Genomic DNA, 25,893 nt, shown 5'->3' with positions numbered 1-25,893 from the left:
GACCACGCTAAGGTGACCTTGGGACCCTTCATAGAGCTGGATGGTCTCTCCTAAGGATGCCAGGTTATTGCACACTCACACTTCTACCACATCTTCATCTATAAACCCCATTACTTAGTTGGTGTAGTCGTGACAAAGATGGAAGTTTGCCAATGATTCATGGGACTGTGGACCAAGGTAGCACTTAAAAAGTTTTCTATCAGCTAATTTGCTTTTTAAATGCCGAGGATCATTCTACTGATAATCCTCAATAACCAAATCCAATCCATATGAAGGAGTTGGGGAGTTGGTGGGCATCCTCTGGTAACCCATACTCCAGGAGGCTCCATGGGAGACAGAGCAGTTTTTGGTGGCCCATCTGCTTAGTTCCAGCTTTTGCCAGGGTCAGGAGGTGATAAATCTTGGTAGCTGAGTGGAGTGAGAGGGGCAGGAAAAGTAATAGGGGACTCACGGCCAGTACTGAATATATTTCTACTGCGGGGCAACTGGACATGTGCTGGAAAAAGAATGTAATCAAGCATGGTCAAATTTCTTGTTGGGAAACTATAGATGGAAAGGACGAAGACCGAGTGCATTAAATAAGTGTTCAGTGAAGAAATCATTCAGGGAATTGGAAGGGGAACTACAAGATGAAGGCATCCAACTGAATGAAAGATTAAAATCTCCAAACACTAGCACATCACCTGATGCTGACACATGTAGCAAGGCTCCAGCAGAGATAAGCCAGCACAAGGTGGGCAACAAAAGCAACCAACTACATGATAAGTTCTTGGTGAGGTCACACAAGCTAATGAAGGGGAGACAGATTTGAGTTCAGAGTATTTCACAGTCTCAAGAGTGAGCCTATGGGTAGCCGGATACTATTCGAAATCAATGGCCAATAAAACGCTACCACCATGGAAACTCAGTTTATATTGAAAAAAAAAATTGGTGGGTGGAGAAGAATACTAATTTAGTGTCATCAAAATTACTGCTTGGCCAAGTTTCCAAATGGCAATGATATTGAAGAAAGCAAGCTCCAGTACATATCATTATCATAGGGATGTGTACATTGCCACCATCAGTAAAAAACACTAAAGATTGGTTGAGCCAAGTTCTCAACTCATTTCTCTGATAAGCTAAGACAAAAATTGCTGAGTATCTACAACTCCTCTTGATAATACCAGCATTTTTTCCTCACTTCTTAATCATAGTACCCATATCAGTATTCAAAGTTTGTTATCATGGCTATAGAGAAAGGGAGGGTCAACCACTGTTAATATGTATTACTTTTTCTCATATGAAGCGCAGTAGTCATCATCTGCTCCATGTGATGGGTAGCAAAGCAGTTATTGGCCTCCTGCTAAGTCAAGGAACCTTCACAGGTTTCTGCTTTATATATGTACATAGTCTTCTGTACTCAGAGGTAGATCAATACTACATTGGAATTCTGCTGCTATAACAACTATTTCTTCCACAAGAAAAATTGCTTATCTCACAGCTTAATCTCTTCATCAAGAAGTCAATCTAATATCTGTAACCCAGTATATGCATCAATAGCTTCAAACTTAGCTGAAAGACCAAGGAGGACATAAATATACATAAAAACTAATGCTAACAAGTTAACTCTCTGACCCCATTCCTCACTCACAGTAACTTCAGCCTCAGCCAAAACTTCATCAAATTGCAACTTCCAGGTTGAGGATTAGAAATCAATGCAGCATACGATAATTTCAGTCATTAACATTTTATTAAAAATATACATATAAAAATCTTAAAAATACATACATAACACAAGAGAACATGAAGAAAACCATACCAAATGCCATAAAATCAACACACATACAAGACATCACATTTTTATACCGCTCGTTAGCACAAGAACCATACAGCCAATTTATGCAAGTCAAATATTCTCCATCATGTTCCTACTACATACAAGCATTGGACGTTAACCGAGATCGCAACAATAATCGGGGTGACTGCCGCTTGGCTGGCAATTTGGGAGTCCCATCGCTAGACACAACATGAATAGCTTTGATGGGAGATATTTTCCCAGTTTTTTTCCTTAGGGAGTTAATGGGACGCAAAGATGCATGGCCTGAAGTTAAAGGCTGTTTGATCAAGGGACTTCGATCAAAACATGGAGTTTGAGGAGTTTTACCATCATATTCCATTTTTGAATACTTGTGGGACCCATTGCCATGGAGTGAGGCAACTGGGGGGGTACATGAAGGAGATTCTCGATTTAATATTCGATTGCTGTCCTTCAAAGGTGATGGGTGATTTAATTTGCTCAAAACATTATCCATGCGTGGATTTTGTGCTTCTTTAAAATGGTTATACTCATTTAAATTCTCTGTCAATCTTAATGAAGGATCCATCACATTTTCTTTACTAACATTGTTGTAAATACCATGAATGTTTTCCTTATGTCTGAAAGGACTAAAACTTCTGTGCTTCCTATGGTGACGTTTTCCATGACCATGCCTCTTAAGATGACCTTGTCTGGTTGCATGGGAAGCAGAATCACTGGAGGAGCGTCTTGGTTTTGCTCTATCCTTTAGGTTATTAGGGAGTGACGAAGAGGCAGAATAATTTGAGGGTAAAGTATCACCATTATTATTACTCTCGTTTTTAACTACATTAACATTAGTATTCAACTTATATCTGAGGTTAAAATTTTGATTAATATTTGTGCTAGAAGCTCCAGCAAGACTTAAAGTCTTTTCACTTCTCACACGTCCATTATGCTCAAATAGTTTAACATTGGCCAAGACCTTCCCAGCATTCTGAGCTCTCAGTTTGGCCACAGATTCTCTGCCTGTTGTTGGCTGCTCAGAGAGCCTTGGGTCACTCAGAAACACAGCAGCTGGTCGCCAGTTGGTGACTGCAGCCCCCGATGAAGCATTGAACATAGGGTCAGACATGTTGACTCTCGAAACATTATCATAACTCTCACACTTTTTCAGATCTTGGGGAGTTGATCGTAAAATATCACTTCTTGAAGCTTCCATTTGATCTTGGAATGATGAAGCTCTCTTCAGCTGGCCAGGAGTTGATGTCATAGTGGAATTGAAGTAATTCAGATTAGAGGACTGAGGGAAACAAGGAGAGTGAAAATCAAAAGTATTGCCATTTCTCACTTCATTCAGCTCAGATGTAGTGCACGTGACTCCCATATCTGTCAGGGACTGAGAGATGTTCGAGATTCTTGAGCCTGCATAGGCCATTTCTTGCTGTTTATTTAACTGAGGACTGCTCACACATTTTCCTGATCTCAGATGAAGAGGTATATCACCACCATCAGAATTACATCCAGGACTTGGGTGTCTGAGGCCAGTGAGAACTGTATTGGGTCTTCCTCTCCTCAAACTGCTGTGGTTCGCTCTATTGTGACCTGACCTGGAAGCAACCTCAAAATCTGCAGAATTATTGGCAACTGAGGGGTTGCACGAGTTTTGCGGGCCACCATCAGTCGATGCATTAACTTTTTGCTGCTTTAGACTTTCCCTTGAACGACGACGCAAGGACCCAATTTTTCGTGCGCTTGGAGATCGAATAATTTTATGCTCCGCACTCCACCGTATTTTTAAATCTCTGCTAAGTCTCTTAGCCAGTTGATCAGCAGATGAATCACTGAATCTCTCAGCTTCCTCCAAAGTTTTTTCATATTTTGTCTGCACGGAGTCTAGAACTTTAGATTGCTCTGAATTGATGTCACTGTTACCTTTTTTGGCACATGAGACGCCAGGTGGACAGATATTCCCATCAACTGTTGCACCTAACCTACCAAACTCCTCCATCAATTGATTTTCAATGGCTGAAACTTTATTTTTTATCTCCTGATACTCCTCCTCAAATGTAGCCATAGTGAAAGATCCTCGATGAACTTTGGCAGGTGGCTCATCAAGCGTTTGCTGCTCAGATTCATTCACAGTCTTACAAGGATTCTGACAGTCACCTGAGCTTTGAGAACGTTGAATATCATATCCTGACGATGGGACATGAAGAGATTTAGTTGACGTACATACATCTCTCCTTGGAGTACTACCACATTGCTGGATATCTAACTTCTTAGCTACTTTACTGCCCCGGGCCGAGGAAGCAAGAGAACTCCATCTTCTGACAGGATTCAGTTGTGACTTACTTGTTTTTACTTTGGTAGCCGATGGTGGTAGTGGATCCTCCATCTTCTGGAAAAGAACACAATTAGTACTAAAATATGAAGTTCAATGAATTTTTTTTCACATTAGTTGCTTACATGACCAGTTCACGCATAAAAAAAGTGAAATAGGATAAGCTAAAATATACCTTTACGCATACCTTAGTCATTGGTTTTAGGTAAAGAATAATTAATATTATTTTTTTTTCCTTTTCTTGACCTTGTTTAATATATAATATAGTATTTCTTGTATTTTTGAGGTATGCCAAAATTTTTTGTATATTCCATTCTGTTCTTATATATATACAGTGGAACTTGGTTAGTACGTTTCTGAAGGGACCACGAAAAATGAACGTACTAACCAGGAAAACGTACTAACGAGGAAAGTAAATAATAGCAGTCGGGGTTATTGCAATCAGTGAAAAAGTCGTCATAATTACAATTACTATCGGTAGTTCTCATAGGATCGCCTTCCTGAACTCTTTTCACATTTAAAATCAAGAAAATGAGCGCTACATTGAAAAACAATACCATGTGAATAAAAATCGCAATTTTTCATAGATTTCCGAAGACGATTCCATGATTACGGCGTCTATCTCCCGTGATTTATCCTATATATATTTACAGAACGAGGACGAGTGAAGCTCAGACAAGCGAAGACAAGTCATTTTTCTTTCTCACAGCGTACTCGGAGAATATAACAACAACCCGGAGTAAGTCAACTGGTTTTTTAAACATCATTGGGCAAAAATATATTGACTTTCAAATTACGGCAACAGCCGTAGACATTCGCTTCTGGAATGATACCATTTCGATTGTAAAATCGATCGATATATCGACTGATGACACGCAAGATTATTAGATTACGACGTAATTACAAGAAAATTTTATATTAGACAGTTGAAATTTACTTTCAAAACTTGTCTAATGTCGTCTGCTTTCGTTCCGAGATCAAGTATTTTTAAGCTAAGCTTCGCGTGGAGATCCAGGACCGTCTGCTCCCGCAACAGTAGTCAAGTAAATACGCACGACGTCGAGTTTATGGAGCAGTACTGCTTTAGATAATGTGGGAATTGTCTAATACCGTTAAGACTCATTTCTTCATCATGATAACTCGTGCAATAGCAACAATTGCCCACTCGCGAAATTTGTGCGCAGCGGGCACTCCAAAGGCAACAGAAGGTGAGGAGCTCGGGGTGGGGAATATTGGGGCTTCTTATTGGCTGTAGTTTTTCGTAGTCAGACATTCCCGAAAAATGGGCGCATTTTATTTTTCATCACGTCACAAGAATTCAGAAATGCATTTGGATAAATTACGGTAGAAGAAAGAGATGTGGAATGAATGGAAGAATGTTAATGGCTAATAATAATAAATTAAATCATGAATTCAGACGTTTGCGACCCTTAAGAAGACACTAGAGAACGAATTGCGGGTTGCGTCACGGCAAGCAATTGAGCGTACTAACCAGGAAAGCGCAATTTTTTCAAACGTACTAACCAAATTCTTTTACCTGTATTTTGTTCGGATGGTACCGGGACCGAGGGAAATCGCCGTACTAAGGAGGAAAACGTACTAACCAAGTTCCACTGTATTTCTTAAAATTATATTGTATAAAAAACCCGATTATACCTTTTTTTATGTATAAATATTGTGTATCGTTTTTATTCTCTGTATTTTATATTGTTCACACTTTTTCTTACATAGCCCTGAAGATGATTTAAAAAATAAATCGAAACGTTGGCTGAAACTTATTTTATAAATGACCTCAACTCCAAGAAATACTATATTATGTAAAGAATAATGTAATAGGATTCAATGTGCTCTCACCCAAACTACTTATTATTAATTACCTTCTTTTTCCCAATACTCTTTGTCAACTCCTCGTTGCTTTCATCATCTCCGTAGGAGCAACCTCGATGGTGACAAACAGCAGGAGATACACTGAAAAGAAAAATCATAATAGTGAGTGCAATAAGGACTGGCTCAGCAACTCAAAGCAGACAAGAGAGCTTAAGTGGGTTTTCATACAAGAATTCTTCATAATGGCCATTAAAAATTTATGAGCATACAAATCTTAAGGCCTCTTTACAGGATAGATTAACACGTACAAGTTAATGTCTATTTGAGTGAATGATTTTTGTGGACAGGAACGGAATGCATGAACCAAATTAGAACAGCTTCTATTTTCTGTTCATGCATTGACTCAAGTTGGGTGGTTACACGGAGCATTTTCGTGTTCATTCACGCATTCACACATTAAGACATTAACTTGTACACGTTAATGTACCATGTAAACACATCTTTAGATGCATAATTATTGACAGTACTCAAATATATTATGTACTATAAGAAGGGTCACTCACACTGCATACTTATGCTACATTCCTATTAATATAACGAAAACATTTTCCCAGGGGAAGACTTTGGACACCACAAATTAAAGTGTGAGGAGGCCCAGGGAAAGGAATAGGCCCCCTATCTTAAAAGCGTGAAGTTCACATACATGTGGCTAAGTCTTGGGTGAGCTCTACCCTCTCCTCTCAAAACAAACCTTTGGTTTGAATCATCGAATTAGAGTAAATTTTGAAAAATTTAGATTTTAAGTTCAGCTTCATGTTCATTAACCCTTGGAGTGCGGGAATGTTTTTATACGTTTTGCACACCGACTGCGGCTTTTACTCAAAATTTTTATTTCTACCTGGATATCTTGCACTTGGGCACTTTCCCTCACCATAAGGATTGTTAAGGGGCTTAATTCTAACAGACCAGCCCTCATGGCAGAGGGTGCCTCATGCACTGGGTGTCTTTTCATCACTGGCTGGTAGCTAACATTGTGAACTCCTGCAGCCCAAGGGTTAATTCCAAGGATGCATAGGATACACGATATGAACATATTTGCACGCATAACTTGGGTTGTCTATTCAATCTAAACCCTTTACAATTCATGCACAATATAACTTGACATGAGAAATACCCATTTCTAATAATACCTGTTCTACTCGACACTTTTCAGTGTCCTGATACAGAAATAAATGGTGGGGGCAAATACTCAGTGGACTTCTATCGAAACAATAGAATAAAATATCAAGGTGATCACAACTTTCTTCAGCATCATTTCACTGTATTTTTCCAGGAAGATATCTCCATATTATCCTCAAAAATATCTCACCACAAGTTTTCAATTTGTCCTGAAAGTGCACTAAATAAATTTGGGAAAATAGGAGCAGATATAAAATATATCTTACCATAATATACATATTAGCATTTTTATACAGGAATATAGTTTCATAAAATAGCAGGGGATAACAGTTTCATAAGTAAAAGAAATGGAAAATATTAACCATGAGAGTAAATTGGAGAAATCAATGAAAACAGGAAAATACCACTAGCACCTGTAGATAGCAGGATTACAGTAATCTGTAGATGTACAGTAAAACATAACATCAGAATCCAAAATGCTACTGGTATCCTAAATGACATAAAAATATTGGTTCCCTAAATGCAGGAACCAAATTGAAGGGCAAAAGAAAACTGAGAACATGCATTCAAAATGAAACAAAATTGATGCCACTTACTTGGGATGTAAGCAAACTTTAGGTGAACAAGAGGCACATGCAGGATATGACATCATAGCATCTTGAGGAATGGAAAAGCGAGCCATTTTAGACAAAAATGATCTTGGAGTTACAGTCATTGGAACATCATACCTGAAATAACATGCATCTACATTAAGCATGCAGAACACTACATACAGAAAAGATGCAGGAATACATGTAAAAATACTTAGGTGATAGCAATAACAGTACGGTTCTGCCGATGATGATAAATTTCCAATCATGATGGTTTCTATGAGTAATCATCATCATGAGGCGTGAATTATTATATATTTATTTATTTATTATGGATGGGACGTTCGAATAGTCGAATCACCGAGTACCTCGAATAATGAGCTTTTTACACGATTCGATATACGATCAGCTTAAGGTTGGAAGGCGATATTTGGTGGAACTTGTTCGCAGGAAACATAATGAAAATACACTTTTGTATGTTCCACAAGAGTTTTTAATACCGACCCAGGTTTCGGCAGTACACACTGTCATTATCAAGGTATCACTATCATTATCAATTACACCTTCATTATCTTGATAATGACAGTGTGTACTGCCGAAACCTGGGTCGGTATTAAAAACTCTTGTGGAACATACAAAAGTGTATTTTCATTATGTTTCGATATACGATGACACAAAGTTATCAATTATTCGAATTTCAAATACACAGCACAGATTGTCTGTGGTTCAATATAAATCCGTTGACAATGTTTGGGTCAAACATAAAGGTTTGCACATTTGATTGGTTCAATTCTTTACTAATATTTTTACGAAAACTTATGATTGAAAATAAGCATTAGAATACGTATAATCCAGATGACTCCACAATAACAACCCAAAGAAGAATGTATGTGTACCTCCAAATGCACTCACGAAGGCTGTTCTTTTTCTGACTTCATGTTGCATGATCAAATTTATGTTTTGCATATTCTAATTTTAAATATACTGTCACTCTTATTTTTAATTTTAGATTTTCAAATGCAGTAGAACATACTAATTACGTAACCTTCAATATGCATATTAAAAAGAACAAAAGAATTTGCGGTGTTTCATGCGCGCATAGTTGATGTAAACGTGGGTGACAGTTGCTTTAGGATTTGGGAGCCGTATTCAAGTAGAATGACTAGCAAAGTGTTCAGCATTTTTTATTATAATTTTCGTTTGTATTTAAAATTGGTGGAAACGTGCATACATATTCAGTAATGCAGTATTTCATATTCGAGAGAGGCATTCGGAAAAAAATTAAGTATTCGTATTCGATATTTGAATTCGAGAAAAATGCTATTCGATCCATCTCTAATTATTATCTTATAATTGTAACCTAGTTAGGTACCTAACTGAGGAAGAGATAAATTTTGAAATGGATGCCAGAATAGGGGAAAATTGATGGGTGTGGTGGAGCTCTTTAGTTTCAAGTGCCACCATGAAGGACAGCCACCTGGCTGAGGTTGTTTCCCTGGGACCCTGAGGTCCCTGGCAATGCCACCAGGGTATGCGGAGGCTGGAGCCAGGAAGGCACTGTGAGAAAGAGACGCTCACAGAAAGGCAACGGAGAAGCACTTGCACGTGCGAGAGATGATAGTGCAAATCTGTATTTACGAAATTATTTCCTTCTACATTATTGAAGTGAGGTTCATCACCAAACTATCCTAACCTCCTTTAATGGGCAAGGATATTCATTTATGAGAGACCAAGAGGAACCAAGAAAACACTCTCATAAATGAACATCTTTACCTATCATTTTCCCATGTTTTAGCATCTGTTTCCAAATTCATCCTTTCCCATGTAAGCTAAATAGGTTACAATAATAAGATAAATACATCATAATTTATAAAATTCACTAATTCTTGGTTAACCTTGTGGTATTCCATTATAAGTTTTCCCTGGATGTACAGTGGCGGAAAAAATTAACGCAAAGCTCGTTGGCGTCTGAAAGCGGCCAGTTCAGGAACTACTTGTCTTCCAAAATTTTGCCCTCGTAATGCTCTCATACAACCGGGAGTTTTAAAAGCTATATATCCCTTATACCGGGGAAATAATCATGCCTGTCGCATTACGACGAGGCGCAAAAGATCCAGCTACAAATTCTTCGCCATATTCTCCGAAGCATACTTCGCCCTCGACTCACCTACAATGGAATATACTCTCGTCGGGACATAGTGGACACAGCCGACATATTGGGCATTGAGACTGCCTCAGAATCCAATCGTTCCGGTGGTGTAGTGGATAAAGTATCATGCTTCGAATCAGAGGTTCCACGGATCAAGTCCCAGTGACGAATGACTTGATGCTGCACACACACACTGCAAACATTTTTCTGATCTTAAAACTTCGCAATACCTAGCAATAGGTCCATAGGATGTTGCATGGCTATTGAATTCTTACGCGCTTATTTATTTGTTGAAATGCAACCACCATATTGCATAACTATTTGGGCAGTTGACTGTGGAGTGAATTTTGACTACCATTTCCGCGTCGTCCAGCACCGCTTCAAGGCCCCTAACATTAGCTGTATGTGCGATGTGTCACGGCCTACGCTTCTTCTCCCCTTCAAGGGAAAACTCCTATAGAGTTCCTCAAAGCAGAATGAAAGCCCTTTTTTGAGCCACCTCCGAGAAATCAGTTGCTTGTTTTCAGTTCTGTATTGCAATGCTTTGATCAACACTCTACGCCCAATAATAGTTTCCCGAGGATTATATTGGAACAACTTGTAACATACTGAAATTGAAAAGAAATGCGAAGCCGAATTGATTTAGGTAACGGAATATGTAATGGCCATTTTAAGGTTCAACAATTTCTTTATTGTAGTTATCCGAAGAAATTGAATAATTTGCTTATTAAACGATTTCTTTCATAGTGAAATGAGAGGTGTAAATAGAGTTTTTTGTACCTCATAATGTCTTTAAAACTTGATTTTTAATCACAAAAATAATTCATATGAACGCACATTTGATTAACAACATCAATTAAAAATTAGATCTTTATTAAAATAATTGTATCTGAACTAAGCATTAGATGTTTTTTTAATTTTATTAACTTACATAAAATGAGAATCAAAAAAAATTATTATAATTTTCACAAGTTATTTAGGAAATAGGAAAGATTACGGAAATTTGAATGGGTGGAAAGGAACTTAATGGAATTCGACTCTATTTTTGAGTTAATAGAAGGGAATGAATTTAATAGAGAATTTGTTTCTGTGGTAATCGAATTATTATTAATATTTCCTTGCTACAAGTTGATACATCTAATGGACTGATATATATTTTTCCTCGTTAATTTCTCGCCCAGGCATAATCAATAAATTGATTCTCGAATTTTTTTCTTCTAATTCTAGTGAATATTTCTTTTGTTCAAATCCGATCTTTGATGCTACCTTTCTTTATCAATTCCTGCATAATTCTCATCTTCTCTGAAACACACATGCTGTATCTTGCAGTCATTTACCTGTGTACTCAGTTTTTGTGTCTGAATTGTTTTCCGCAAAATATTTAATGTCCACAATAGAAGGGATTACACTACTGAATATTATGCTTGATTTATAAAGCAATGGGTGTAAGAAAGCCTCTCACCAAATTTTACCATTGAGCGCTGAATAATTTCGCCCCTAGAAGAGTTTGAAGTTTCAACTTGAATTCCGCGCCAAAAACGTATTTCTCGGGCGACGCCATGTTGATGACGTGTGAACCTCATGATGTCTGCATTGCTTGCATAAGGAGTGCATTATCGCAGGCGTTATTTCGAGTATAAATAAATGGTAGGTGAAACGGAGAATTTTAAATGAGTGGGAGGAAACCTTACGTGTACTGTTGTGTGCCTAATGTGAATCTACCTCTCGTTAAACACAAGAAAAGTATTTTTTTGTTGTGCCAAACGACCCAGACCGAGGAAGGCGGTGGTACGACGCTGCACGGAGACAGCATATTCCTTCAGAGATGGGCTGTTATAGAATTTGTGAGGGCCATATTTTAATGTAAGTCTCTTCTGCTTCTCAATGGGATTTAGTTTCCATTACTCCTTTTGTTGTCTTTGGCCACACATCGCAAAATTTCGTATGTGCTTAAATGCATACGCGCTCAATGGGAAATTTTACTTTTTAATTGCAAATATATCATTATGTTGGATTTAATGATTATTTCGTGTGTATTTACTACATATCTGCCCCGTTTTTCACTCTTTGTTTCTATCTTGCACATTAAAAGCCAACTACTGTAACGGAAAGGGTCTTCGACGCTAACCTGGTGATGTGTCAAATAGTACAAAGTAATATATCATAATCACAAATTTGTACTCCAGGAAATACTACGATATCGTATTACTCACAACAAGCAGAAATAAGAACATTTGAGTCACGGTGCCGCTAGGTTTATAAATAGAAGCACAAATAGTAAATAATAGGTAACTTTTCTTTCTTTTTAACTTTTCTAATCTTACAACAAAACACAGAAACCAAAGGCAAATGCGCACTGAATGAATACTAGCAAATAGTTTGAACTATCATCAATCGAAAAATAATAATAGTCAAATTAAACAATGTAATGTGTAACTCCTCTCGCTAGACTTCAAACTGTACGTTAATGCCGACGTCATGATTTTATCAACCATTTTTTTCTTAATTTAAAAAATTTGCATTAGCTTCAATGAAAGCGTATTAGCAATGACAGCGAAATTACAAACACAAAAAACCTGAAAATAAGAAAGAAAACGAGAGAAAAAGCTGAAAAAATTATGAAAGACAGTCCCGATACCTCAACCTTTACTAGCACAGTTCAAATCGATGGCCACTTGGCCGCCTCGGTAACATATAATTACTCAAAAAGTACGTATTATAAAAAGTAAGGGTGAAAATCGGTTCAAGTATGCAGTAAATGCATACGAAACAATCATTACATCCTGCATAAATAGAAGCGGAATGATAAATTTGCAGTATAAAATAATTTATCCCTTTGAGTGCAAATATATATTCACTCACAAGCGGAATGTTAGTGGAGCACAGCAGAAAACTACGAAAGTAGTACAGGATACTAAATTTTCTTGAGAAGCAGAAGTGGTGCCACAAACTTTGTCCTAAAACTTTTGAAAGTGACTGTACGTTTAACTCTGATGTAAATATATGTGAACTTACGGATATTTTCATGTAAAAATCCCCATCTCTGAGTTCCTCTATCATTTTGATGACAACTGCTTACTATTTTTTAAAGAACGAAACTGACTTGAAGAATTATCAGGAGCACAGTTGACCAAAGCGAGGCCTCTGCTTTGAAAATGCTGTTCCAACGAAATTTGAATGCTAATCCTAAAAGAAACGGAGAGAACCCCGAACTTCCTCATTTCAGAGAGCAAGAAAACAGCTATAACTATAGGACATTTTTTAATTTATTTCATAATTTACTTCCGGAAACTAAAAACCATTAATAAGTACCTAAAGGAATTTACGATGGTATGTCCACAAATTAAAGCATCCACTATAATTGCCGTGATTACTGTCTCTATCAAAACTTTAAACATTTCATCTTAAGAAGTTTCATTTCAATGAAATGATTCGTTTTAAGACAAAAAAATTGTTCATCGAGCCTCAGTTGATAATGTCAGTACATTTCGATAATCAGCCAGAACAAAATTAACGTTTTTTTTCACCATGATGGTACACTTTAGGCCACTATTTCCACGAACCCAATGTGTTTACGGCTTCTTCAAGCGTCACTCCCGCGGCATTCATGAGGTTCACACGTCACACGGCGCAGGCCAATAGAAATACGTTTCACGTCGTGGGCGTGGCCAAAGCTCCTAGCGGACTTTTAAAGCTACTTATCTCGGTTAAAAATCGAATTTGAGCTCTGAAATTTGGCGTGTGTGTTTTTCATTCATATCTTTTTGGTTTAAAATAACGAAATTCAATTTCTAATTTTGAGTGTTGCCTCCTATTAAACTCATTTACTTTTATTTTGCTACGTAGACTTCTTCAAAAGTCCATCTTTGATGCACATTTCAATTATGCAACAATCATGGGAGTAAATCCTTCGTAAGAAAGTGAAAAGAAAATGTATGCTGTATATGAGGTAAATTTTTTGTAAGCAGTACGTGGTTTACTAGAAATATGTTTTTTGCTAAGACAATGGGAAAATTCGACCACACACTATAATTCACGGAATGGTCAAAAAAACTCTATCGCTCCTCTTCATTCAATAGAGAATACTGGAAATTCGGACATAAAATGAAGATGTCGCAATGAATGGTAATTCATGTAATTACAATAATAAAATTTCTTCATTGATATGTAAAGGTAATGAGAAATCATTTTTATTTTTTGAAAAGTTAGTTTGTAAATTTACATAAATGTCTTACAACCGCATTTCTGATGCGAAATTGCCTCGTATAGTTGGTTGTGAGATCTATTCTATTCCCTTTGTTATTCCTTTTGTATTCTATTCCTACGTTGAGTGCTAAAAGTAATCATAAGTTCGAAGTAGGGATTGAATAAATAGCGGAAAACGCGAACAGTCCAACATTTCTATGACTTTGAAATAGCTTTAGTTCCATAATAATGATGAAATATTTCAAAAAAAGCAATGAAAATTTGGAAGACAAGTACCTAGTTCCTGAACTGGCCGCTTTCAGACGCCAACGAGCTTTGCGTTAATTTTTTCCGCCACTGTACACAATTACTCATAATAATTTATGCCTGACGATGACGATTACTCTTCAAAACCTGAGTTTTATGTAAAAAAGTAGTGGTATAAGTAAAAGTTAACTAACCAAGAAACCTTACAATGGAATACCACACAGTTAAGAATAAGTTAGAGATTCATTTCTTCAAATATTGGTAATTTTACATCCTATTAAAAAAAAACATATCCACTCCTGCAATGACACTCTTCAGCAGAGAGAAAAACTTTTTTTTAACAATGTAAACAAAATATTTCAAATATCCCATTATAAAAGATAAATATATTAATAAAAAACTGAGCTAAGTGTGCCCAGAAATTGGTTAGTGTAAACTACTATGAAGCATGAACATTTCTTTAAAGATAGAAATATACAAAAGCCAAATGAAGCAAAAGTTTCCTTGCCAGGTTTTCTAAGGAAAGAAAAATGAGTGTATGCAGGAGTCATAAGATACCTCCTTTAAACATAAAAACTAATAAGTATTTTTTTCTATTTTTTCTTTGAAAAAACCTGTACTCAAACAGGTAATGGAGTACACATTCAGTAACATAGTAAACATTACTGCTGATTCACTAATTTATTCTGCAAATTCATAAAATTTTTTTAAACAACTCCAACTTCTTTAGTGGGCAAAATTTGTAAAACTGCACTTGCTAGTTACTTCATATGGATAAAAGTAGGTAAGTATCTAGAGCAAAAGAAGAATACTTGGAATTACAGCTCAATTTCTATCATGCAGCATGCTCTCACTCATAGACAGTTTTGGCTGTGATTCATGGGATTGCAATCATCCATTGGGTAGTTTTACGAGTATTGTCTGTTTCTCACATTAATGCTATCACTATGTGGCAACACAACAAAAGGTTTGGAAAACCTACCCTGATTGATTGAAGAAGATTTCATTAGTAATATGTATGATTATTTAAGGCCATTTTACACAGGGCACAGAATTGCGCAGATTACAACTGCATTTATTTCTAAAATGGCGTGGAATTGCACCAATGCATGAACGAAATTAGAACAGGGGCTATTTTGCCATCTCACATCCGTGCATTCTTGCATGCGTTTTAGCAATTTTGACTCCGCCTTTGTACACTTTGAACTCATGTCAGATTGTGCAAGTACGTGCCTCGTGTAAAACAGTCTTTAAAAAAGATAAACTAAAATGTCCAGCATAACTAAGTTGGATGGTGGCACTTTCATCAAACATCTAGTGCAAAACAGAAAAAGATGATAGTAAATGTTTCATCTCTGCTTTCCCAGTATCAATAATTACCTTAGGGACAAGTGTAACATTTGATGCAAAGGGACTACATATTTCTAGTACTTTGCTTCAAAACCATTTTAAAATAGATTTATCAAATACGTATGTAATATGTGAAGACCATGATTCGTCTATACCTAGGGGACTGCATAGAGGAGGCCCAATTCCATCCCATAGAAGGCTGATTTCTGTTGCCACTTCAGTTGCATTTTAATCAGTTATCAAAAATTTCTGCGGCACGGTAATGAGTGCAATGTGATAAATTTTTTTCCAATATTTTGCAGCATGATGCCTGCCATTGCTAGGTATAGCATTGAAAAGTAATGAATTTGATAGATCACGTCAAAATGTGTTTAAGTTTCATTTAGCAGCCCTAATTATACAGTATTTTCCCGTGAAACTCGGAACACTTTGCCCCTCAGCGACACTAGTGGTGACTTTTGCAAACCCATTTATATGCGCCGAAGGTGATGTAACATTTAGAGTCTGACTTGAGGATCCTCTTTTGTAATATTTGTGGTCTATACACTCATAACCCTGGGTTTCACTAATGCTCTTGCATCGTCTTCAGGTATTAATTAATTTTATAGAAAACTTTATTGAACTTAGGGTGATTTGGTAGCACAACTCTTAAAAATGGGGTTAGGTGGAAGATGGAACTTCTTAGTCTCAACCTCGCCCGAATAAAGGCATTTTATTATTATTATTATTAAACATGTATGAAGACACTTACGTTTTACCAGCATAGAATGATGCTGTAGACTGAACAGTCTTTCGTTTCTTCCCTGGTGTAAATGGTGAATATGAATGGTCTAATGATTCAGTTGAGCTTGACTTCTTAGGAGTAGGAGGCTTTCTCACCATTTTTCGGAAGCCACTTAAAACACCTGTAAAGTAACATTGCATAAATAAATTTCTTAATGAAAATGATTGCTTCAGGTGTAACATGGTAGAGATGTTGGACATACAATCATGAATAGCTTATTAATAATATTTAGTGCTCTCTAGAACCCAAGTAGAAGAGATTCTTCTAAGGCTTTCACTGAGTAAGGCCCTACATGGTGTCCAAAAATTGACAGTCAAAAATACAATTATGACTTGCTATGCTATTATGCTATAAGAATAGCTATTTGAGCAGAGATCAAAATGAGAAAAAGTTTATTCTCTTCCATTAGATAATAGTAATAGTGTCACTCTCTGCCTGCAATTAAGGAGTTACCAAGTTCTGAGTAAAACTTCAAATTGAACCAATTTTTTATTAGGTGGAATGAACTCATTTTTCTATTAGAATCGTATTTATTGTTAAAAACTACTTGAAGCAGAAGTAAACTCTTTGCTCTGGCAAGTGATTAATATCATCTGTCCACAGTGCAGTTGCACTGCAGATAAGCATGAACAAGCATTAATACACACGTGTCATAGACTCACTCCTCCTTTTCTTCTTTACTCCATCTGGCGCATCTGATCTGCCAGGACGGGATGCGACCCTCGAAACATCAACAAAGGAGGGAAGCCTCTTCATTAAATTCTCAGGAATTTCTCCCAGTACATGGGAATGTTTGATTAAAAGCTGAAGAAAAAAAAAGAAATATTAGTATACAGTGAAACCAATCATTTACCAACACTAACATTCCTCGAAAATGTCTTTGCAAGTGAGGGGTGCCCATAAGTCTGAGGTGACCTTAAGAAAACCTCATATTTACGTTTTTTTACCCCACAATGAAGTGATAGAGTAGGAATTTTAGTCAGCTAGATGGAATCCTTATATTTTAAAAACTCAATTTTAAAGAGATAGGTCAGAAAAACCACATTGTTGGTGTCCGTAAAAGAGAAAAATTATGCATAAAAGTGTAATGTCCGTAAGTGTGAGGGTACATATATGTACTAGAGGTCCTATCCTTATACAAATGCATATACTTCTGCCAGGAAATTGAATACTGTCCTTAAGTCACAGGTATCCCCGAACAGAGGTTTCCTAGTTCCTTCCACCAAAAAAGTAAGTTACTTCATAGAAAAGTAGTTTATTTTATATAACATATGAATAGAAAAATCCAAGCATTTACTCAAACAGAAGAAGTTGACCCCTACTCAGAAAAATTATTGATGTGAGCCGTACAGCGTAATGCATGAGGAGCATGATGGTTAGAGGAAAACATTTATCAGGGATTGATCCAAAATTAATTTATAAACACAGCGACTCAGGTTTCAACACTTGAACTGAGTCAGTGTTTTTAGCTAAAATTTGGATCAATACGAGATGCTTTTCTTTTACCCCCATGATAGAAAATTTTCTCGGCAATGTAAAACCTGAATAAAATGTTTTTATACCTAATTGCAAATAAATTAAGGACGAATATGGGAGTTATTCCTCATCAGCTTCTTACAATTTCTACTCATATCAATAATTATACAGTGAAACCTCGATATAACGACACCCCACGGTGCACTAATAAACACTCGCTATAGCGAATTGTCGCTTCACCGGAGGTGGAGCAAATAATAGCCAATATACCTGTTGCGAACAGATATACAGGAACAGGAGTGGTGCGGCGACAGATAAACATCTATCCGATAAACGTAAGCATAAATCCAGACGAAAGGCGATGTTTTTTTGCATCACTAAATTTCCTTACTCAAATAACGACTAACTATTCAAACAATTTATAAGCGCCGCACTGAATAAAAATCATGCAAAGCATTGTTTCGTCAATCATTATATTTATCGAACGACAGTTTACCACATAAATTTGAGACTGAGCACTCCATTAACTTCATTTCTAACAGATCGCTAGCAATTACAGAGGTTAAGGAGTCTTGATGAAAGTCTTCCGGCGATGAAACCCTCGCTATGGCGAGAGCTACACCGAAAGGGTCTCGTAAAAACGAATTTTTTAACACACTTATTATAGGGTCAATTGACGGTGCATCGGCTATCTCTCGTAATAGCAGGGGTGTCGCTATAGCCCGCACTCGCTTTAACGAGGTTCCACTGTAATTATGTATTTGATAAAGAATATTTCTATAGCCACCTGAATTACAAAAACTCATTCTAATTCTTCACATAGAGAAGCCTATATTTAAAAGCAAATTTAATATTACTTCCAGAAAACACTGAACAAATTCATTGATTAGGTATCAAAACATCAACAAAATAAGTGCAGCTTCTCCGAGTATGAACTTTCCTTTGAGGATACTTTTGTAAGCATGCCATTCAACTAAGTTCTTTTTCAATGAGTGTATTTAACGAGCGATTTACGAGTTTGATCGGAGAAATGCAAAACTTAGAATAGGCTAAAATACAAAATATATTACCTCAATCACTTTGACATGATTACTCAATTGAGATCCTTTCACAGACATATTTTGGGATATTCTTCCTTCCACAGGCATTAGAGTGGGAGCCATAATAATTGAAAGATTCATGACATCCATTTTATTTTTCTCGCAGTAATCAGACACCCTCCTCAAAAACTGCAAAGGAAGGTAAATTTAGCTGAAATGAAGACTACTCACTAGTCAACAAACAATGCACATTATTTACAGTGAGATACTGCACATAAAGCAGGTACCAATAAAAAAACATAAAAAGAAACATTTCATTTTTGACATATTGGAGATGAAAGATGCATCTATAAACCAAGGTTATATTGTCAGATTGTTGACGGAATAGAAATCACATCTATCATTAATGTTAATATGATATAATTGTGTGTCTTTTTGCAATGGAGCACTAAATTATCCTGGTGTGAATTTGTTAATTTTTTGAAATCTATTCTCGGGAAGGACAGTTTACAAGATGCACTCGTACATAGTAGTTCATGCAAGAATATATGAACAGAAGGGAGCTGCCCCAGACCATAGTGATATGATCTACAGCTTTATTAACAAAATATCAATGCCAAATGTTCATTATTTGTACTATCACCAATATGCTTTTGACGAACCTTATGCGAGATTCAGTGTAGAGGTTTATGGAATGCGAGAGCTGTACTTAAGATTACTAAGCTGTACGGATACGATTAGTAGCTAGTACAACAATTTTGAAGCTTACTCTTGCGATAATAGTTCAGTAAGGTATAATAGGAGAAAATGTAAATATTTTATAAAAATCCATGAGTTGCCACTAAATTTCATTAATGGAATAGTAAGGCAAATGGGTCTGCATTATAAATAAAGGTTAGAGCTAATTATGAGATGGAGTATTCGAGAAAAGTTAACTACTTTTAATCATTGAAATATAACCGTAAAATAAATAGCAATAAAAGAATATAAAACATTAAAATATAACAAGCTCCAATGAGGGCAACTGAAATGTGATCATGCCATTGCCCATCACATAGACACAGATTTGTGGTTCATGGACACGATGGTTTAACACTCTGAAGTCCAAGGCCAAATATATGTGACCTTGGGATGTTTAAAATTTACTTAAGTATTGTTTTACATCCATCATCAGCTTCTTGCATTCAGGAGGGACTAAGCTTGGTTATGATTTGGAGCAAATAGGCAGATATATATAAGGAAATTATTGCGGACTAGCCTGTAGCGTACTATCACTGAGATAGCCCCAAGTGCTCATAAGGTGCAAAAATTACACAGGAGAAAAATCATCTGCCTAGATAAAGATTTATACAAAATTTGGTCTACCTGCGTACAGTAGGTGGTAGAGAGAAAATTCTGGGAACAGGGTATCTGGATTTGTACCCTAACCAAGAGAAATTTTGGAGAAAGTCTGGAGAATTTTTGCATCGCATCCAAACAACCTGCTTTGCCTTATAATTTTTTGGCAATGCAGGACTGTACATAAGGAGGAAAACAAACTCATAAAATAGCACTCAAATCACTCTTTTTAATCTCCCTTAATACAACTAGATCTTTACACAAAATAACTTAATCATTACTCACCTGTGTAAAATAAATTAATGTGTTCAGGTGATACAAGGGAAGAAGAAGGCAGCATAGAAGTAAACATTCAGTCACCTTGTCTTCCATTTTAAGACATCTGCAAATAAAGTTAGAGGAATCAAAATAAATAGAAAAGACATTTTAATATTACTAAAAATTTAGTAATTGGCACCTACATACCTTGTAAATGCCTCATGATAACAAAAAGGTATCAATGGCTCTGGCAGTTCACGAAAGAAAAGTTTCAAGGTATTGGCTACATCAATAACATGATACTCTTTTGTAAGTCCATTTCCATCCTCAAGAGATGCCTGAATAAGAATGAGTGAAACACTAATTAAAAGGAAATTAAAACTTTTTCACCCAAAACACAGTGTAAAACATTTTACATTGGCTTGATGTTTAAGTAATTGAGGCTTGGGGATGATCGGTTCAAGAAAACCATACCAGAACTGGTGAAAAGTAATGAACGTTTTTGTTTATAAGGTCAGAAAGCATGGTATATGAGGTTTCAAATAACATAGTTGGTCATGACCTTGAGCAGGGGAAAGAGTTAACAATATGGGGAAATAGTTAGAGGAAAACTGACGCAGAAATAAGGACTGTAGGAAAGAATTACATTAGAAATGGTGGCATAAATGAATAGTTTAAAACAGCCTTACAGTGCATAAGTGTAAAAGAAAGGCAGGCAAAGAGTTTGATCGGGAGCATGGCAGTAAAACATGCAGAAACTTGGACTACAAGGAAGATGAAAGGAAAGAACGAAGGCACTGGATATGCGGATGAGTAGGCGAATAATAGAATAATGGAGGTGAGATGGAGAGAGGAAAAGGACCTAAAATGAGCTGGCATGGTGGGTTAGAGCAGGGGCGGTCTGAGGTGATTGGGGGCCCTCGACTGGGGCTCATAATGGGGCCCTTTATGCTGGAGGATGTGGAGGTCCTCCCCCAGAAATTCTTATGAAAATTCAATGCCCGGAAATCGATTATGACGCCATTCTAGTTCTTAAAAACTAGATGAAAGTTAATAGTGAAAAGTCTATCTTTCTGACACTGACCTTTTGTATCTGTTGTATAAGCTGAAAATGATTGTTATTTATGATATTATTTTTTGTTTTTTTTTTTACATGTTCATTATTATATTTATATAATTTATTTTGTTTATAGGCCCTATGTAAAGGCCTTAGTGATGTTTTTGGTGTGACATAAATAAATAAATAAAGAATAGTAATTTTGTGAGAAAAAATACTATGAAAAGAGATTTTCACAGCTTACAAAATTTAATAATTTTTTATGGTTCTATTATCTATTTAGTGAATTTGTTCCCTGAAACCCTACTGAAATCTAAAAAAATCTCTAAAATAACCTTTCCGAACAACTCTTTCAAAAAAGCATCAGATTTTCTTTCATCTTCAAACAACTTATTTTAATTATACAGTAGATTCCGGTTAATTGGGACATATCGGGACTTATGCACTTTGCCCCAATTAAGCGGCTGCCCCAATTAGGTGAACTATCCTGTATATGGGCATAAACAAACGTTGAAATGATAGAAAGAAGACTAAAGAATGTTTATAATGCAACATAAGTTTATTATACTATTAATTTGATTAATTAATCGACGAGTTTAGTTAATTTATTATGATTTTTAAGAATTATAACAATTTAGCTAAAAATATATTTTTCAGTCTTGGGCGACGCTGAATGAATGTCTTTTACTAAGTACTGTTAAAGAAAAGTTTTATCCTCTCGCGGATAGTATAACAACAAGAGCTTTCAAAACAGGGCAAGAATAGGAAAAAATATTTGCGCAAAATAAGAGTGAATCAAAGGAGGAAAATACAAAAAAATTTCATTTCGTCGCGAGTATAGAGTCTATGTCGCCGACTCATGGCCCAATAAAGCAGCATGCTGTCCCAATTAAGCGGAGAATACTCTGGGATATTCCTCTATTGGGTTCTGTTCTTCAAGATCTGCCCCAATTAAGCGGCTGCCCCAAGTAACCGGTGGACCCATTAAACGGAATCTACTGTAGTACTTATTTTTTAATAATGTGTACACTGAATATGTTGTGAAAGAAGCAACTAAAAACAATGAAAATGTAGAATTCTGTAATTACAAAATAAAAATGGTTTATGTAATGTCTTTTTTCATAAATCTTAAATAAACGATTGACAATAGACGCAAGCATTGTGCCCCCCCCCCCCAAGCTCGGGGCCCTTGCCGATCGCCGACCAGCCGGCCTGGGTAAGAGGAGGAAAAACGAGTCTTGAGGATGTAGATGAATCAAGCAATAAGCCAAGGGGAGGATGAAAATATTGTTCTGATTAAGGCATTTAAGGTGAATGGAGATCATGGACACATTGAATATGAATAAGTAAGCCTTATTGTGAATTAATGAGAGAATTCTTTGTAGGAGGGGTACAGGCTGGGGTTATATGTAAAAAGTTCCATGTAATACTACAACAATATGTGGAATACCTTAGGTAAAAATTATTATTTAGGCATTACCTTAATTTCCTTCTGCCTAACGTTGGATCCTGCTTTACGAAACAACCCTTCAGTGGAAATATTTTCTCCAATAAATTCACAAGCTTCAACGACAAATGAAGGTACTTCAGTCTTAACCCCAGACTTCAATGCAATAATTCTGTGAGCCAAAGAATGAAGTTCTACATGGAATAATCTTCTTCTCACTCCACACTTTCTGTCCTACATGATCAAAGAAGAAAAAGTTATTATCCCATGAAGTTACGAAGTACTAACCAAGGAGTAAATGTAAGCGTTTAGATAATTATAAAGATTTCCAATAATATCAACTTAGGAATTTCTAAAATATTATTCTTAATAAATAAAGTATAATATTATGGATTATTTACCAGGAATACGTATACTGTTTTAAGGGCAAAATGTTGGGTTTGGGATACAGAACAAAAACAATACTTCTAACAAAATCACCCAGAATGGACACAACCTTCAAACCTGCGAGTCCATCAAGTGTTTTTATCCTTCATGCACAATGAGACCCCATTTATACACTAGCATAATATAGATGGTAATTAGGAAAATAAAACACTAAATGAGCATGATGAAAAATTAATGAAGACTTGTCCGTGAAAGGTAGAGAAATACTAAAACTATGCAAAATTTTTAACTATGGCTACATCAGTAGCATAAAAATTGGCAGAGAAAAAAAAGGGCAAGGAGAGAGACTACATTCTTCAAAATCTAGCAACTTATACACACCAATGCATAATTTAAGTGATTAGGAGGCAAATACGATAACCTCTGTTCGTGGGTTTTGTTAATAGGCACATATTGTGGGATAAAGTGCTTAATAGCCAGAAAAAGGATGAGATGAAATCTATTCAATGGTTAGCTCAGTTGCAGGTTTGGCGCTAGCAATTTGAGATACAAACGAACTGGTTTAAATTGCAATAGACACTGATTGCGTCAATCGAAACTACAGGCACGTGGAAAAATATAGCTGTTCCCTTGAATTTCTTGCGTACATTCCCTCGGCGATGTTAATAATGAATGTAGTATTCTAGGTTCTCCATCCGCGTTCGTTTACTTGTGATAAGTTTCGTAAGTAATCCCTCTATCGACCTGAAGAATAACGAAGGTTAGCTTTCGAAACTTCTGTCACATCAATTCAACGAATCCTGCTCTTATCGTGTGCTCTTGAGTTACGCTGTTATGGCAGGAAATTACTGAGGAGCTGAATCACGTTTGGACGCGACGCATGTCGGATTGCAATAAATTACGTCATGAGGCAGATAGATACGATGTCAGAGGGTAAATAAATGCTCGTTAATTCATAGACAGCGTCCATCGACTACCGTAATTTCACGTATAAGGCCATGGAACAAATTGGGGGCTAAGAAACTATATTTAGGTATCTTGAACAACGTTAATAAATGCTAAATGGAACACTTCATTTAAATCACTCAATAGCGCGATGATGAAGATGAAATCAGAATTAGGAGTTGCACACGAAGATAATGTTTAAATTTCTTAAAATACACCCCAGCGTTTGATACCCACCTCTTCCCCTTTTTGACGAGTTCTCTTCTGTTTGAGTATATTCTTGAAACCAAGTTTCCTTAACTCTTGAATTGCAGCATTCCTCAATACTTCTTTATCACATAAATCCCGGAAAACATCCATTACAAATATATTGTAACCCACCTGTCAAACTACTATAATCCATCCCATACTATCCCATACCTCTCCCCTACTTGCAGTCGGTTATTTCAAAATGTTTTGCGGGCTTACAAAAAACTTGCTATCATTGGCCACGAACTGAGCCAGCTTGGCCAATCAGTGAAATCGAAACAGAAATTCTTTCAGCTTCTAAGAACAAAATCCTAACGTATAGCGAATGCCTATGGAAAACAACGTAATTACCGGTTTTTACGTATAGAAATGTGAAACAATGGTTTGAAAAGGTTATATATTATTATTAATGTGTTTGAAATGCCTCAATCTAGGTAAGATATATTGATTTGACATTAATTGCGGTGCCAGGAAAATATTTGCCTATTTTGGTTGATACAGAGCATACATGACTTAAGCCGCAAAACATAAACTATTAGAGGTAGAATTGTAAGAATCATGGCAAAATGTTTTGATGAAATTTTATTCATTCGCTATATGAAATGCCAATGTTAGGTTGTGAAACTTCGCTAATATTTTTTGTATAGCAGACGACGCATACTTTGAGGGCTTTCGCCACTTTTGGCGTCGTATAGTACTGAGGAGCAAATAAGAATACCTCGGTCATGTTGCTTACACTGAGAAGTAATAATCATCTGGCTAAAATACTTCTCACCGATTCCAAATATAAATTTAAAGAGTATAAATAATTACAAGTTTAATATTGAAAATAAGTACATTTAAGTCCGCCCTCAACCAACATGACCGTGTGGCCTAATGGATAAGGCGTCGGACTTCGGATCCGAAGATTGCAGGTTCGAGTCCTGTCACGGTCGAATTTTTTGCTCCTTCGCGGTATATAGCACATAAGACGATTTTTTATATCTTTCTTACCTTCTTCTCTTTCAAAGCGAATTAATTTAAATTGTAACGAGCATGATATATATATTTAAGACGGAAAAAATGTTCTTAAATTTTCGAATGAAAATCTCCTTGCCAACCATATCCAGCTCTTCGTCGTTCCTATTCCTCTCCGTCCATTTCACATTCTCCATTCTTCTCCATACCCACACCGCGATATTAGGCTGATAGTCCTATAATCTCCGCATTCCACAGCTTTCTTCTTTTTCGGAAGCGGAATTAAAACT

General features: G+C 36.3%; 1 protein-coding gene and 1 non-coding gene across 5 annotated transcripts; one reads left to right on the top strand and one right to left on the bottom strand.

Moving 5' to 3' along the window:
- Positions 1-1,710: 1,710 nt before the first annotated feature.
- Positions 1,711-24,857, bottom strand: LOC124168051. Of its 4 annotated transcripts, none has more exons than XM_046546148.1 (10): positions 24,635-24,857; positions 23,099-23,299; positions 20,769-20,899; positions 20,589-20,685; positions 18,996-19,154; positions 17,097-17,253; positions 16,417-16,570; positions 7,721-7,852; positions 5,996-6,086; positions 1,711-4,175 (listed from the first exon to the last, which is right to left on the bottom strand). In XM_046546148.1, exons 1-10 carry the CDS (start codon positions 24,755-24,757, stop codon positions 1,911-1,913), a joined length of 3,510 nt encoding a protein of 1,169 aa, XP_046402104.1. In that variant the 5' UTR covers positions 24,758-24,857; the 3' UTR covers positions 1,711-1,910. The 4 variants fall into 4 exon arrangements, with proteins under 4 accessions (XP_046402104.1, XP_046402105.1, XP_046402106.1 ...); XM_046546149.1 differs by having other exon boundaries at positions 1,711-4,172; XM_046546150.1 differs by having other exon boundaries at positions 17,112-17,253.
- A 651-nt stretch (positions 24,858-25,508) lies between these two features.
- Trnar-ucg lies at positions 25,509-25,581 on the top strand. Its single transcript has one exon. It is a non-coding gene; the product is annotated as a tRNA-Arg (tRNA).
- Positions 25,582-25,893: the final 312 nt, after the last annotated feature.

The sequence above is a fragment of the Ischnura elegans genome, chromosome 11 (assembly GCF_921293095.1).
Source record: "Ischnura elegans chromosome 11, ioIscEleg1.1, whole genome shotgun sequence".
Lineage (NCBI taxonomy): Eukaryota > Metazoa > Arthropoda > Insecta > Odonata > Coenagrionidae > Ischnura > Ischnura elegans.
This window is presented reverse-complemented; position numbering and strand designations above follow the sequence as displayed.